At 37.0% G+C, this 17,278-nt stretch overlaps 1 protein-coding gene across 28 annotated transcripts in view; it reads left to right on the plus strand.

The window, feature by feature from the left end:
* The window catches only part of CREM (cAMP responsive element modulator), a 98,659-nt gene that overhangs the window by 70,079 nt on the left and 11,302 nt on the right, over positions 1-17,278 (plus strand). For 6 of the 28 annotated variants that reach the window (XM_059656042.1, XM_059656029.1, XM_059656040.1 and 3 more), the window contains 2 exons: positions 2,890-3,078; positions 13,226-13,261. The exons of 4 other annotated variants lie outside the window; for them this stretch is intronic. In XM_059656042.1, coding sequence (XP_059512025.1) covers positions 2,890-3,078; positions 13,226-13,261 — 225 coding nt within the window. Of the gene's footprint in view, positions 1-2,889; positions 3,079-8,364; positions 8,618-9,013; positions 9,290-13,087; positions 13,188-13,225; positions 13,262-17,278 lie in introns of those variants that run through there. 18 more of the 28 variants (XM_059656048.1, XM_059656035.1, XM_059656046.1 and 15 more) reach the window with 11 other exon arrangements.

Consider the following 17,278-nt stretch of genomic DNA (forward strand, 5'->3'; position numbering starts at 1 on the left):
TTTAAAAATATATATGTATGTTTTGTGAAAAGCTATTTTCTTCTGATGATAAATTAGAAAAGTAGTTGAATGAAGGTACAAATTCATTATATTTATGATGCTCAATGGAATTTCACTGACCATTTCTTAAAAGAATGCTGTTTATACCTAAAAATATCTGAAAGGGTCTGGCCAGTGTGGCTCAGTGGTTGAGGGTCGACCTATGAACAAGGAGGTCACAATTCAATTCCTGGTCAGGGCACATGCCCAAGTTGTGGGCTCGATCCCCAGTTCAGGGGGCAGCTGATGGATGATTTTCTCTCATCGATGTTTCTATCTCTCCCTCTCTCTCGAAGCTGGACTTTCTCCCTATATGTATCTGCTCTCTTTTTAAATAATTTAGTTGGATGGGTGTCAGGGAAGAAGAAGGCTCCATGAGCTCTATATATTTCAATCAGTTCTGAATATAAGTTATTTTCAAATACTTAGGAGCCTTTTCAGAATATTGTCCTGTGGCCCTAGCTCAGTGATGGCGAACCTTTTGAGCTTGGCATGTCAGCATTTTGAAAAACCCTAACTTAACTCTGGTGCCGTGTCACATATAGAAATTATTTGATACTTGCAACCATAGTAAAACAAAGATTTATATTTTTGATATTTATTTTATATATTTAAATGCCATTTAACAAAGAAAAATCAACCCAAAAAATGAGTTCGTGTGTCACCTCTGACACACGTGTCATAGGTTCGCCATCACTGCCCTAGCTGGTTTGGCGCAATGGATAGAGCACCAGCCCGCGGACTGAAGGGTCCTGGGTTTGATTCTGGCCAAGGGCACATACCCGGGTTGCGGGCTTGATCCCCAGTAGGGGATGTGCAGGAGGCAACCGATCAATGACTCTCTCTCATCATTGATATTTCTATCTGTCTCTCCCTCTCCCTTCCTCTTTGAAATAAATAAAAATATATATATTTTAAAAAGAATATTGTCCTGTGAAAGAGGATCTCCTTATCAATTCAACATATACTTATATAAAAACCATGGGTGGTGTTCCTCACATACAGATGAACAGCCGTGACTGAGTGGAAGTCAGTCAGTCCTACAGGGTTTGTCTTGGCAACGGCTGCACCCTCCCCCAGGCTGTTTCCTGGAGCTGTTTCCTGTAAGGGCGGAGTTTGAGGCAGGAATCCGCCCTGGGAGCATGGAGGCAGATCTTTCTAAAGTGTGCCATGTCAGCACGGGGTGAACCTGAGTGGGGCGGCTGAAAGGCTTAGAAAAGACAGACAAGAGAATGAAAGCTGGGTCTCTGTGGGACACTGCTTCTCTGAGAGACAGCGACCAGGCCCACAGCCATGCCTTTAGTTTATAGCAGATGCTATGAGGCAAAGTAAGGGCATGACCAAGATGTTTACAAACATTCTCCTGAGTTTCAATCCTACTCAACTACATGCACCTGAACTCTATCAAGCCCACATCACTCAGGCATGTGGGGCCACGTGTTCTGACCATAGGTACAAGTTTACAACTACAGCTGTTGGCTATAATTGTGCTGGGAAGGCCCTGCCCTCCAAGCTGGGACTTGCATGTGACAATGAGAGGACTGTGCCCTCTCCTCAGTCCAAGGCTTGAACCTGTCCAAAACACTGTAGTGGCTCCCCACAATAAAGTTTTAATTCTGTTTCTTTGTTACTATTGTTGTGGCCCCACCCCATAACAAAGAAACAAAGGAAAATTTCCCCATCGAATTTCTGAATAGTATTACTCCTTCGGGAATGCCGTGTCTTAAATTAAAATTGAAAGTGGGTGCAATCATCATGCTATTGAGAAATCTCAATAGTAAATGGGGTCTTTGTAATGGTACCAGATTTATTGTCAAAAGATTACCAAAGCTGAAGTATTAACAGGATCTGCAGAGGGAGAGGCTGTTCTGATTCCAAGAATTAATTTGTCCCCATCTGACACTGGCCTCCCATTTAAATTGATTCGACGATGGTTTCCCATGATGCCAGCATTTGTGATGACTATTAATAAATCACAAGGACAAACTCTAGACAGAGTAGGCATGTTCCTACCTGAACCTGTTTTTGCACATGATCAGTTATATATTGCTTTCTCTCAAGTTTGAAGAGCATGTGATGTTACAGTTAGAGTTCTAAGTACTTCATCACAAGGGAAATTAGTCAAGCACTCTGAAAGTGTTTTCATTCTTAATGTGGTGTACAGGGAGATATTAGAATAAGTTTAATCGCTTTATCAGTCATTGTTTGCATCACTGTTGTTTTTATATCATGTTTTTGTTGTCTTCATATCATGTTTTGTCATTTTTATATCATGCCTCTGTTGTTATATCCTTTTGTTACTGTTTATTAATAAATTTATATATGATTTCCATTTACATTTTACTAATTTCCTTTCATCTCTCACACTTCTGTTATAGAGAAAGGGCAAATAGCAATGTTAAAATATCTCTGCTAATTAATTCCCTTTTTAAAAATATATGTTTTATTGATTTTTTACAGAGAGGAAGGGAGAGGGATAGAGAGTTAGAAACATCCATGAGAGAGAAACATCCATCAGCTGCCTCCTGCACACTCCCCACTGGGGATGTGCCTGCAACCAAGGTACATGCCCTTGACCTGAATTGAACCTGGGACCCTTGCGTCCACAGGCCGATGCTCTATCCACTGAGCCAAACCGGTTAGGGCAATTAATTCCCTTTTAATGTGCACGAATTTCGTGCACCAGGCTACTAGTTGAGAAATAAGGGTAAATTGAGAACATTGGATATATCTCACACATCTCTGACTTTTAAAGTGCTGATACATAGATCCAGAATATATTCTTCCAATATGAGATGATTAAAAATGAAGCTTGAAATTCTCTAATATTTCTTTTCTTTTTCTGTTAAGTTGCTATAGCCCAAGGTGGAACAATCCAGATTTCTAACCCAGGATCTGATGGTGTTCAGGGACTACAGGCATTAACAATGACAAATTCAGGAGCTCCTCCACCAGGTGCTGCAATTGTACAATATGCAGCACAGTCAGCTGATGGCACACAGCAGTTCTTTGTCCCAGGCAGCCAGGTTGTTGTTCAAGGTATATTTTATTAATCTGATACCTTTAGTATACCTGTGGATTACTATACCACACCATTTAGTGGTGATTTTATAGTTTTCTGAAATATACAGGAGGTAGATGGGATGGGGGTGGGGGGTGGCAGGGAGAAGCACTTAATGGCTTGAAGAAGAAATATTTTAGTATATTAAACAAGTTAAATAAATTATATGAATTTTGTTTTTAGCAGGTTTTACTGGCTCTAAAGGAAAGTCAAAATCAAAGTACCATGATAAAAAAGGGAGTTGAATGTCTGAGTGAATTCTTTAATTAAATATCTTTTATTTGAGGGTTATAAATGTACCTAAAGAAGTTTATCACCTAGTCTATAAAGATTTGAGTATCCAGTCTATGATGCACTGAATTTGGGCCTTTCCCAAGCTGTTATACTTAAGTCTTGTAGATACCTCATTTCAAAACAATTGCTGATTTTTTTCTTTACACTTTTCTTAGTATAGTTGAATTCTGAGGTACCTGATCTATCTCTTACGGAAGCGCACAGTAGTGAAATAAAGCAGTTGTATTGTAGCCCTAAGTATTTTAGGGGAACCCAAGATTTCAATTAAATTTCAGTTATACATTATTTTAATTTCATTTAGTTGTGCTTATAATAACTATGTGTTTATTACAACTTTCAAAATTCTGCATTTTAAATTTAATTCTATTCTTCTTGGACCATTTGCTGAGGACTTACATAGCACTAATTTTAAGAGGAGTATTATTAGTTCCTTTAGTTTGAAAATCTTCCAAGTGGTTGGGGGGCAGATTATAATTGATATCTCTCTTATTAATTAGTTTTACTCATAGGTATTTTGGAAGTTAATGTGGACTGTAATAAAAATGTATGAAGAACTGAAGGGGTAGCATTTATGGTGTATAAAAAAATTTATAGTACTTACTCAATGCTCTAATGCAGTGGTTCTCAACCTTCTGGCCCTTTAAATACAGTTCCTCATGTTGTGACCCAACCATAAAATTATTTTCGTTGCTACTTCGTAACTGTAATGTTGCTACTGTTATGAATCGCAGTGTAAATATCTGATACGCAGTATGGTCTTAGGCGACCCCTGTGAAAGGGTCGTTCGACCGCCAAAGGGGTTGCGACCCACAGGTTGTGAACCGTTTCTCTAATGTTTTCTTTAAATGTATATTAAAGCCACCCATTACAGATGCTCCTTGGCTTATGGTGGGATTACATCCTGAAATGCCCATCGTAAATTGAAAATAATAGTAAGTTGAAAATGCATTTAATACACCTAACCTACTGAACATCATAGCTTAGCTGAGCCTACCTTAAATGTGCTCAGTTGGGCACAAATTGTTTTTTATTTTGCATAAATAATACACAAGTTTTGGCCTTTTGGATTTATTTAAGAACGTTTTTTTCTTCCATAAGTCACCAATATATTTTTCTACATAACTTTTATTAGCTTCATAGTTTTACCTTTCACATTTAGGTCCTTAATTCACCTGAGGTTCACCTCTGTAGTATTAGGCAGGGATCTATTTTTATTTTTTCTCTACACATGGAGCCACTTTTCCCCTACTGATGGTTTGTTCTTTTCCCATTAATTTATGGGGCAATCTTAATTATACAATAGGTTCTCATGTATACTTGGATCTGTTTCAGAACTCTATTTTGCAGTGTTGGTCTCTTTTTGTATATGCCAGTATCATGCTGGTTTATTATCTCACAAAACAAGTTCCTCTTTTTTGTCTTTTTAAAGTGCTGATGGAGCTTTTGTAAACCATTATTTTTTGATATGCATTTGGAATACGTTTGAGTTTCTAAATAATAATATAATAATAATAATATAAAACCAATGATAAGATGTATTTCATTTATAGATTAATTTAGTGAGAACTTAAGCCTTTCTTTTTTAAGTATCTTGCCTTTTAACTTTTGAAACTTTAATTACTTTAATAATATGCTGATTATTTTTAATCTATCTGTGATACTATGTGAATATTTATATCAGATACAAATGTTTTGTTTCTTCCCTTCCCATCTCTATTCTTCTTGTTGTCTTTTTCTCCTTGTCTTGCCTCTTCCTTTCCTTTCCTTTCCTTCTTTTTAAAAATAATGATGGTCACCCTAGCCGGTTTGGCACAGTGAATAGAGCGTCAGCCTGTGGACTTAGGGGTCCCGGGTTTGATTCTGTTCAAGGGCACATACCCATGTTGTGGGTTCAATCACCAGTAAGTGGCTTGCAGGAGGCAGCCAATCAATGATTCTCTCTCTTCATTGATGTTTCTCTCTCTCCCTTCCTCTCTGAAATCAATAAAAATATATTTTTAAAAAAATAATGATGGCCAAGAGTTCGAGTTCTGTGTGAAACAACAGGTCAGTGGGAATTTTGTCTTATTCTCTATCCCATTGAAAGGTCACAGCAATTTATTTTTGAGATCTCAGTTCTTATCTTGATTGGTTCCTCTGCAGTATTTAACACTGTTGACCTCTGCTTCCTTCACTTCTCTGATACTGCATTCTTATCATTTTTCCTTCTGTCTCTCCTGCCTCTCTTTCCGTCTCCTTTATTGGTCTAACCTTCCTCTGCCCATCTCCTGAGTGTTAGTGGTGTTCCTTGGATTGCATCCTGGGCCAGCTTCCATCTGACTGTGTGCTGTCCTGGGCTGAACTCATCCCCGCCATAGCTTCAGCTCATTGTGACTATGCCCCCTGACTCCAACGGGCTACTTAGATATATCTCATACATCTCTGACTTTTAAAATCCAAAACTCCACTCCCCTACCCCAACTCTCCTTTTGTTTACTCTATTTCAGTAATGGATTCTGTCCATTCTGTAGCTTCAATCCAGAAACCTGGATATCATGCTTTACTCTCCTTCACCTTCTCCATTCTTCCTCCTATTAAATCACTCATCCCTTCACTCTTCTCCACACCCACTGTCATAATCCCAGTTCCAGCTTCTGTCCCCTCTGACCTGGATTCCTGCAGCAGACTTTGGTCTGCCAGGTGTCTGGCCTGAAGCTGGTAGCTGTGGGGCAGTGTCCTGATTTTCCTAATCATGCCAGAGACAGCATATCCCTTCTCGGTCTGTTTTGGAGGGAATTGTTCATGAAAGTTCAGCTAGGCTCTCTTTCTTCATCCCTCCCAATGATTCTGGGAGCTAGTATTTCTTAAAAATAAAAGTATCTGCATTCAACATTTCCCTTTCTCCATTATACTCTTGATTCTGCAGTTCAGAGTGGTATTTCTAAAATTCACATCTAGTCACGTTAGCCTCTGGCTCAAAACCCTTCAACAAATGCCTATTACTTGTTAGTCAAAATCCTTAACATGGCCCAAATCTCTGCTTGATCTAGGCCTTACTTCCTCCCTCTCAACTCTTAATGCTGAATTTCTTTAATTTCCTGTCATAGCTGTGCCCTTTCTCCTCTCTAGGGCCTTCACACACAGCCATTTATTTCCCCTGAGACGTTTTTCATGTTTCATTTTGGGTAGCACTTCCCCAGGAAGCCTTCCCTGACCACATCTGGCTTAGGTCACCTCTTGCAGTTCCCACTGCAACTTCTCAGGGCATATATCACTGAATTGTGACTCTCAGGGTCCTGCCTAGATGGTAACTTCTGTTTGGACAGGGATTCTTAGTCCCCAGCACAGTCCCTGGCATATGATGAATATTCAGTAGCCATTTACTGAATGAAAATGAAATACTCTTTCTCTAGTGAAAATGTATTAGTTCTGTGTGATGATTAACTGAGTTTATCGGGTATAGGGAATTTATTAAAACTTTACTAATAGTAGTCAACCAAGCAACCAACCTTCCTCTTTCCTTTCCTTCCTTGACCTTTTTTTACACTAATATTTATTGAGCATCTAAGTGCCAATGTAAAGAAATGTTGAGAGTAATCTGAACTTGCTGAAACTTGAAATAAACCAACTAGTATTCTTGGATCCAAACCCTGAGGTGTGGCTGTGACGACAGAGTCCTTTACAGAGCCTCTGATGGGGTGATGTCTAAGGTTCTCCCCAGACATGCTTACATATTAGGAGGACGTCTTCAGTTCATGTGTTCTGGAGAATTATTGGAGATGGGTCCTTCCTGATGTTTCTCTTCCTAAGCATCTGGGTGTCAAGTCCCTGCCTTTACTAAAAGGTGCTTCATTGAATAAGGTGAAAATGTAGTGGGCCCTGGTCAATTTGGTCAGTGGTTAGAGCGTGGGCCCACAGACTGAAGGTTCAACTCCCATGGATTCCTGGTCAAGGGCACATACCTCGATTGCAGGCTGGATCCCCGGCCCTGGTCTCTCTCACATCAATGCTTTTCTCTCCCCACCTTCCCTCCTTCTTCCTAAAAAAATCAATGGAAAAAATACCCTCGGGTGAGGATTAAAAAAAAATGTAGTGGAATGACCTTTCATTGACTTAAGGTCGGCTTGAATTCTAAGCATACAAGGGACTGGACTTTGTACAGCCCGCTAATGAAGGTAAAAGTTCTCAGTGACATGTAACTTTTGTGCTGTAGAGATGCAAATCATTTTTTTCCATTGGCTGTGGTGTTACACTGTTGAACAGGTACCAATATTGTGCCTAACCTTGGACTTGTTAAATTTATAGCGATTCAGCTCTCCATGTACCAAACCTTCATTAAGTGAATAAAATTGGACATATTTTTTAAATTTACAAATAGTAATTATGGTTTATTTATGAATTTTTAAATGTCACAAAATTCTATTCAAGGGATTTTAATTTAGTAAAATTATGTGTTAGATTGAGCCACATCTAATTTCTGTTTTTGTGGGCCAAAAAGGTCAAATATGAGCAAGTTTATATGGTTCAATCTAATATTTATGGAAGTGTTAAATAACACTTACTATATTTGAATTTTTAAAACTTCAGTATCTACTCCTTTCAAGTGAAATTGGCAAATTCTATGTCACCTTGGGAACAGTTGGATTTTCTGGTATTGCAAATAGAAATATGTTACAAGTAAACAATGGTGGTTAGATATTTCTTTTTTTACTTATTTAGTTGTTAGGTATTTCTTATTTGGAGAATCTAGAAGTGTCTGCAAAATACATTTCTGTGTATTTCACAGCATCTCTCTGTGCTGATTGTCACTTGTTTACTTTTTAAATCTCCAATTTTTTTGTCCTCCAAAGGGCTAATGCCCCCTTTGTTTACCTAGAAACCTTGGACAGAATAATAATAAAGAAGTAGCCCCATAAGAAACAAACAGATAACTTTTAATGCTAATGAGACTTTTTTTTTTTTTTTGCCATAGCCCTTCTCAACAGATTTTTATGAAAAATTAGAAACAATAGCATTTGATGGTTTATTACAGACTTTTTATAAGGGCTTTGGTTTCAGTGAGCCTGTCTGTGACAAAGCAGATTGATGGCAGTGATAGGCTAGTGATGTCATTGTGATGTCAATACTGCCACTTATAACTGCACATGCTTGCTAGTTGGAACACTTTGTGTTGACCTGTGAAAGGAGGAACAGGGCAGTTCTGTATGCAGAAACCCATCATGGCTGTAACTGGAGATGAAACCGGTAAGAACTTCAGAGAAAGATTTAAATTCTGCGAAATTATTTTGGAAGTTTTGAAAAATTATTTACGGACCTCTGAGTATTTCAAAAGTATTGCTTTTCTGAGGAGTTTTATATCTATTCAGTACACAGGCATCTTAGTGTAATTGGTTCTGTGCTCAGTATTATATTATTTGACCCAAGGCAGTTCTCTCTCTTTCTGCTTCACTAAAATAAGCTGTTACTTCGTCTGCAGCCTGTTGCATATCCAGTGCAGCTACAAGTTAAACATAAATACTGTTCAACTTGTAAAAAAAAAATCAAGCTTTCGATTCCGTGGTTGTGTACAAATGTAGCTCCAAAGCAGACCACTGTTTGTGTGCCTACTTGTTTCGATGCTCGAGTGTCTAAAATGATCTGTTCCTCTCTAATGGAGTTCAAAGGGCTGACGTCATTGCATTTCCTGGAATCGTGGTTCCTCAGGAAAGTGGAAAAGTTAAACTCCAAACGGACTGCGCATTTACGTCAGCCCCCAGTCAGGTTGTGATTGAGTCAGTTCCTTTCGGCTCCTTCGAGCTGAGCAGAGCGCTGTTGACAGCTTGAGGTTGTTAACTAGCTCCTGGCTTGCCTCTCTCAGAGATCGCTCTTGGACTGAGTAGCTTGATTTGTGAGCCTCACTTTAGTGTTTCTCTGCAGGTAAGTATTTACTTTAGAAAGCCGGCACCGCCCGTTTGTGGGCAGATCCCCAGAGCCCTGCACCACTCCCGAGGCCCACAGGTGCTGCAAGAGGTGGGCTCTGGGCCCAGGCTCCCTCACTCCATTGCTCTGTGGGATTTGCAGCTCACGGCGCCCTCTAGTGCACAGCTAGGGAAGCGCAGGTCTGAAATCGTCCTCAGACCGCATTATTTAAACTTGTTATCTGTAATTCTTTCTGTGGTTTGGTTTTCTTAGTTATAGGTAATGCTTCTGATTTAGTCGCTAATGCCCCTTATGTTGTTCCAACTATGTTTATTGAGTGGTGCTTTATTTCTTACCCAGTACTGAGTTTCATTTGAATTCATGAAGAATGGATAGTTGTAAACAGGTTGCTCACAATTTACGTCTTAGTGGGTCTCAGCTCCTCTTCCAAGATAGAAACATTCCATTGCTTGAGCAAGTAACATCTGTATTAAATTGTTTTTAAGATTATCTTGAGCTATTGGTTTTCTCAAAGAAGTTTTGTAAAGTTTTAAAGATGTTATAGATTGCAGAAGTTATCAAATTTATTATAAGATATAGGTGGAATTAATCTCAAATACTGCATGTCATATGATTTTAGAACCAAATGCATTTTGTGCATATATTCATTTTCTAAAAGTGATTAGTTTGTTTATATCTTTCTTAACTAAGCCTTTCAATTTACCATTTGACTTCTCTAAGCATGATAGAGAATCATAACAAAAAATAAAGTAAAATGCTTTTAAAATACTCAGAATATACTTAAAGATGAATATTTAAGGAAAAAATTTGCATAATTTTAAACTATTGCTTGTAAATAAATGAACATCACCATGATTTACCCTTTTCAATTAAAAATTTTCTAAATGTTGAAACTTTAAAATGTCAAACTTTTTTACTAGACCTCATTGTGCCTTTGGAAATCATTGTTTTTGGAAATCTAGTCAGTTCTGACAGAATCAATTCTATTTGAAATGCTGTTTGACAATGGAAAGGACATTGCCTCTTGTTTTGTTTGTTTGTATTTTGAGGTGAATTGATAGATTATTGGCTTGCAAACTTTTTGATCGTGACCCACATTTATATCATGATGTGGTAGACTTGTGTTTGTGTGTGTGTGTGTGTGTGTGTACCCTACTTTTATATAAAATCCACTTCAAAAGTAATGCTTATCCATAGTATATGTTATGTATTCATACTTTTCTACTTGTTTTAAAAAAAATGCTATTCTTGACCCATGAAATTGATTTTATAACTCACCAATGGTCTACATCTTACAGTTTTAAAAACCGATCTAGACCAAAATCAGGCTGCTAACAATAATGACTGGCCTGGGAAAGTTTTTTAGGAGCACTTACTTATAGGCTCATTGAATTGAATGTGAAAAGGGAATATTTATAGTTTGTAGAATTATATAATTCTGTTGGATATAATTTACATTTATATTAGAAATAGTTTTGGCTTTATTTATAAGCTGATTGTTAAGAGCCCAACTCTTTATCTTTTAGTGTCTGAGTCTAAAAAACTCAGAAGTAGTATTCAGCCTACACATCTAATTATTAAAAACAAACATTCCAAATAATTCAAATTTGAAAAATAATATCTTAGTTAATATTTGATGCATGAGAATAGGGATACAAGGATACATTTCACCTTTGTGAGAGGAAAAGGTTTTTGTTTGGATATTTTCATGTAAAAGAATGATTTTTATCAGGTGTACTAGCTTCTTGAAGTTGGTAGCAAGGCAAATTATAATCATGTTGGAAGTGAAAATATAAGTCACCGTAAGTTTCAATAAATACTTCAAATCTCTATGAAATTGCCATTATGCTATTTTCCCACTATTTTTGAAAAATGTTTAATGAAAGATAATTTGGGACAGTTGTTTCACTTATCCCAGTTTTATTTGCCTATATAAACATACTGTCTAATAAAATAATACTTTGCATTTATGTATACTTTAAAATAAAAAAATCATTTAATGTTACAAATAAAATAAATATAAATGTGCTAAGAGCTATCAAAGAAACTATCAGATCATGAGAGACCCACAGGTAATATAGGTTGAAGGGTTAGAGTAGGCCTCACTGAGGAAACCATCCTCTATAATAAAAGCAGCAAACAGCAGAATGACTGGTCACTATGACACACACTGACCACCAGGGGGCAGACACTCAATGCAGGAGCTTCCTCCTGATGGTCAGTGTGCTCCCATGGAGCCAGAAGCCGGGTTCATGGCTGGCAAACCTAGCAGCAGTGGCAGGAGCCTCTCCCACCTCTGAGGCAGCGTTAAGGAGCAGCGAGCGGGAGCTTCTCCTGTCTCCACTGTAGGTGGGCGGTAAGGAGGGAGGGGTCCCGGACTGCAAGAGCCCCGGACTGCAAGAGGGATGTCTGACTACTGGCTTAGGCCTGATCCAAGGGGTCCTGGACTGCAAGAGGGTTCAGGCTGGGCTGAGGGACCACCCTCCCCCACCCCCCTGCCAGTGCACGAATCTCATGCACCAGACCTCTAGAATTTAAATAACCTATAAGGAAAAATCACTTTCCATGCATTCTCCCTGATGTACGGATATTACATTCATTTTGCATATAATAACACAGATCAGAGTGGATAAATGACTCTTCCAAGCTTACATAGCTAATAAGTGGTAAACTAGTTTGGCTCTTCAGACTGTCTGGTTCTGTTCACACCATTTTATGTTGCTCCTTAAAATTCACCTTACATTGATAAACTAACACTGTTTATAAAACATAAAAAAGGAAGTTAGCATCATTTTAAGTAGTCAAAATGGATTTTTTTCTAGAGTATTATTACTCTCCTAGGACAATATGTTTATTATATAGAACTTTCAATGTCAATATTTATAATTTTTTACAAACTTTTTTTTCACTGTTAAGATTTTCACTTAATGCACAACTTGTGTAATTTAAGTAAAAATTAATGACTTAGTTTTATGTGGTTTGTGTGTTGTAACAAATTTGAAAACTTCAGTGCTTAAATATTTATGTTTATGTAGGATTTAATTTTCCTGGAAAAAGTGGAGTAATGGAGGAGGGAAACTTTTTGACATTGTTAGATGCCAGGCAATGACAAGCCTGATCTGGGCATTAGGAGACCTGGTGTGGCAGTAGGGAGGGAGAGAACAAAGACAGAGAAGTGAGGAGCTCCCTGCTTCTGAGTATGACTGTTACCTCTGTTGCTTACTACTTCGGTGTACTTGGGATTAGTGACACATAGCGAAATGACTTACGAAGGTAGTAGCTCCATATATAAAAATTGTTTTGATCAGTTAATATGCTCAGTACTATAGAGATCTCAATTGATAAATAATAAGCAAATAAAATCACCATTGGGGTGTTGATAAACTGTTTCACTTTGGAAGCTATCAAGATGGGCATTTGGCTGGGTTTCTTATTTCTTTCTTTGTTAGGAAGAAACAAACACCTCTTTGACTTGTGGGCTTTACCAGTCTGATGAGATTATATCATTTTATTTTTTTGTGATTCCTCATTGTCTATTTTAAATTATTATATTTAAAGGGGTATTTTTGTGATATTATTTTTTTAAATTTATTCTTTAAAGGGATATAATAAAAATTATAAAAGTTTTTAATAGGCATATTTTTAAACAAAATAAGGAATAAGAGCCACACATGTCAATCATTCTATTACCTAGATTTGTTAGAAGCGAAACTCGAGGGGAAAATATATTTATGGATGTTATTTGCCTTTTAATTAATATGCAGTATAAGCATAATTTGGAACATTGTCTTTCAGAACTTAAGGAAGGGAAGAGGAAGGGAACTAACATTTGCTGAATGCCTACCATGTGCCAGGCACTGTGCTAGACACTTTGTCATACATTACAGGGTTTATTGTGAGTATTAAATGAGATAATGTATCCCCATTTTACAGATGAGGAAACTGAACTTGCCCCAAGTCACATGGCTGGTAAGTGGCAGAGCTGCACTAGAACCCAGATTCCAAATCCTTTACTTTTTCTTCTGTACTGTGTTTAAAGCTTGCACAGAGAGGTATGAAGTTAATGACCAGAATTGAGAGTTCTAGGAATTTTCTTTTCCCATGAAATATTTGATACCAAACATAAAACATTGTTTTCATGTCAGGAGTTAGATGGTTGGAAACACTACAAGTAGAACTCCTCTGCTTCTAAAATGCCAGGTTAGATTATCAGTATCTAGGGGAAGACTTAGGAAATAATACATTTTGTCAAAAAAGGCCAGTTTGGCCCTGACTGGTTTGGCTCAGTGGATAGAGCATCGGCCTGCGGACTCAAGGGTCCCGGGTTTGATTCCAGTCAAGGGCATGTACCTTGGTTGCAGGCACATCCCCAGTGGTGGGTATGCAGGAGGCAGCTGATCGATGTTTCTAACTCTATCCCTCTCCCTTCCTCTCTGTAAAAAATCAATAAAATAAAAAAAATAAAAATTAAAAAAAAAGAAAGGCCAGTTTGAATGTCTTTTAGGGCTTTCCATGTATTAGTGTTAAAGTGTTAACTATAATAATAATCTTATAATAATAAGGCTGCTTATTTGAAACATTCCAAGTGACAGCGGGCTTGTGCAAAAACCTGGAAAGTTCAAAATTTACTTCATAGTGCACAAGTAAACTCACCAATCACCCATTATATGCCAAGTACTGTGCTGGATTCTAGGGATGCCAAAGGTAAAAAAGGTACCTTGATTTGTCTCAAGTTTTTTGCTGCCTTAGAATAAAATTAAATTAGTGTATCTTTTTTATTATCTTCCTTCAATCATGAGTTTACACTCTTCATTGATGACCCACTTATTTTCAGAAATAATTTATACAGTGAAATTTTAGAATAAAAAATAATTTGGGCCCTTTTAGTAGTTAGATGGAACAGGAATTGGCTTTTCATCAAAGAATGTCGTTCTTTGAACTATTATGCTAGGTATCTCATCTGTTTTAAATTATCACTAAGTTTGTAATATTGGAAATAGAAGCTAACTTTTATATAAAGTTTTTTCCATAACTTGTTTCAATAATAAAACTTTTTGACATTTGGATTTCCTTAAAACAAGAGCTTCTCTTTGCCCATATCTTTTTTATGTATTACTAATAGATCATATTTGAATATATGGAATTTATCCATTGATATTTATTCAGTAACTATTAGAATTGTACCATGACCAGAAATTTATTCTAATTCCTAATTTATACTAATTCATATTTCTGCTTGAACCAATAAGGTACAATCAGATTTTTGTTGACAAGGAAATGTCTGAAAAATTGTGATAAAACCAATTTGTTAGCTAACATTTGAGAATACATTTAAATATATCATCCTTTTGAGGCAGGATAGTAAGAAGCTAGGAAAATTCCTTGGCAGGTGAAAGGGGGAAACTGACAGCTGCACAAACTGGCAGAGCAATTTATAGCAGATACAGAAGGTCACCCCCTAGAGATAATATCTAGGCCTCAGTTTTATCCCAGCAAAGCAGCAAAACCAGGTGGGGACACCAGGACCAGCTGTAATTGCTAATGACCCCTGCCCTGGCACCGACCAATCAGTGGACATCACAATTCTGAATGAGCACACCTAGAAAGCTGATGAATATTCTCCTGAAACCCTCCCCTGAGGTCTCCACTAAGATTCCCTTCTGCAAGGAAAAGATAAAACCCTACAAAGAACCCAGCACATGTACACATGCCTTTCCCTTCCTCCTCTTCTCCCACGGGCATGTATCACCTAAATTCCAAGGGTCCCCACAAAACTTGCAACTAGGGGAGCAATGGGCAGTGGCAGCTCAGCTGGGCTAACCCCCTGAACCTGTCCGTAAGGCCCCTTTTTTTTCTGACTTCCCAGTGAGCTAAAGCAACTCTGCCTAGCTCTTTCCTGTTGCCTCCTCTATCCCAGGTTCTTCCTTGTTTCACTGTACCCAGTTTTAACAAACATCCTCTCAGTCACCTGGACTCATATTGTTACATCTTTCCTGCATGAAGTCAAGAACCCGCACACTACCTGCTGGCCCTAAGCAGACCTGTTCAGGGCCAGGTCCCCTTTCCGGTAACACTTTCCAGCTTAGCATGTTAGGGTATTTTTTCTAAGCTGTTGCTCAGAATGTTTTAAGAATGCTTCTGTTGAGTCACCTTTATCCTTCATGGTACCAAATTTGGTCTTTTGAAGGTGGCTTCAGCTTTTGGAAATAGGCAAAAATTTAGAATCATTTCTGGTTCTAAGATCAATGAATGAATTTTATTTTTTATCTGTGAAGTATTCCTGCCTTCCCTTTTCATTAAAAAAAAAAAAAGGATACTTTGAAACTAACTTTTGTATATTATATAAACATTCTGCTTTAACTTTAAATACAGAAAAAAGCAGGTGTATACAAAACTAGAGAGGGAATAATGAACCCTTCTGTACCTTTGTATTAATTTTATTGCATTTATTTGTGAGCAATTTGGCAAGAACAAGACCAAGGTCTGCATCCATGCTGCTTAAAATGTCAACATGATGACATGTAAACTTCTTCTTCGTCACTGCTATTGTTCCAATTTTAGAAAGCCTTTGTAGGCTCCAGCTGTTCCATTGTTTCAGCCTTTATTATCCCATAACCTTTTTTCCTGATGTGGGTAAAGAGAACAGAGAAGATAACTGTTATTCTGTGCTTCAATCTTCTCTACAATCTGATTTAAATATATATTTTAAATCTTTAGTAAATTAATAGTTTATAATTGACTTGAAAATTCTCTCCAAATATTTCAAAGTTATAAAATTTCTGACATATAATGAGACTCTGTGTATATACTATTTTAAATTGTCACAAAAACAAATTTAGGATTTTTCCCAAGTTGGCGATCATTATTATATTTATCATAATTTCTACTTATTATTATTATTTCTTATATTACATATAGAAGGAAGAAGCAGTACAACATTATAAATGGTATTTTTATTTCCCTATGAAGACCTCTGATCTTTACCCAAAGCCATATTTTTATTGTTTTATTCTTTCCTCTAATTCTTAAGCCTGGGGGAGTCGGTGGGCGTAAAACCTGACATTTACCCCCAAAAGAAACACATAGATGAATTTTGATTAACCTTTTAATCTAATTGGCTAGTTTCAGTGATATTATTCTATTTACCTGGAAAAAGCATTTGTTTCCCTTTTGAGTAAAATTTCAGTTCTTAGTCAATGGATATAACATATTTTAATGAGATATAGAAGCAATGTGTTTCATATTTTGATTAGCATTTGGTTCAGACCAAGTTTTATAGGATTTAATAACCTTTAAACCCATTTTCTTGCATTGATTTCTGAGGGAACATATATTTTGTCATATCTCATCAGAATGTCACATGGACTCTGGATTGCATGTTCTCAAAGTTGAAACAGTGATGGTAGGAATGTTTTATAACTTCAACCCATCTTTCTGTTTTAAGGAAGTTTTTTACTGCAGTAGATACACACATTTTGATTATAAATCAAGACACTTTGAGGACTTTAGTATGCAATCTCAATACTAAATAAATACTGTCATTTAACTGATTATACTATCATTAGAAAACATACGTTTAAATGACTACATTATTATCTCAATAAACCTAAGACAGACAAAAATTATCATTCCCCAGAGAAACCAGTTTTAAAGAGTTTGGCTGTTTTGTTTTTTATTTGCTTTTAAATGAAAATACAGTGAGTTAGTATTTTCCTTCCAGTACTTCAGTCATATTCTGGTGTTAGGACTTCCACTTAAAGAGATTAGGTGAGGGTATAGGTTATAGGAAAATTAACTGGATAGAAATGTTCTGCTTAATTAAAATTTTCACAGTGATGTGCTAGAGCCAGCTCCCACTGATTTGCTAGAGCTGATTGTTAAATTTTCAGGATTTTTGTGAGCTGATTGTTAAAATAGCTATTAAAAATGTAAATATACGTTTAACAAGTTACTTAAAAACATTAATAAATACTCAAAATTTATCAT

The sequence above is a fragment of the Myotis daubentonii genome, chromosome 1, assembly GCF_963259705.1.
Source record: "Myotis daubentonii chromosome 1, mMyoDau2.1, whole genome shotgun sequence".
NCBI classification, from domain to species: domain Eukaryota; kingdom Metazoa; phylum Chordata; class Mammalia; order Chiroptera; family Vespertilionidae; genus Myotis; species Myotis daubentonii.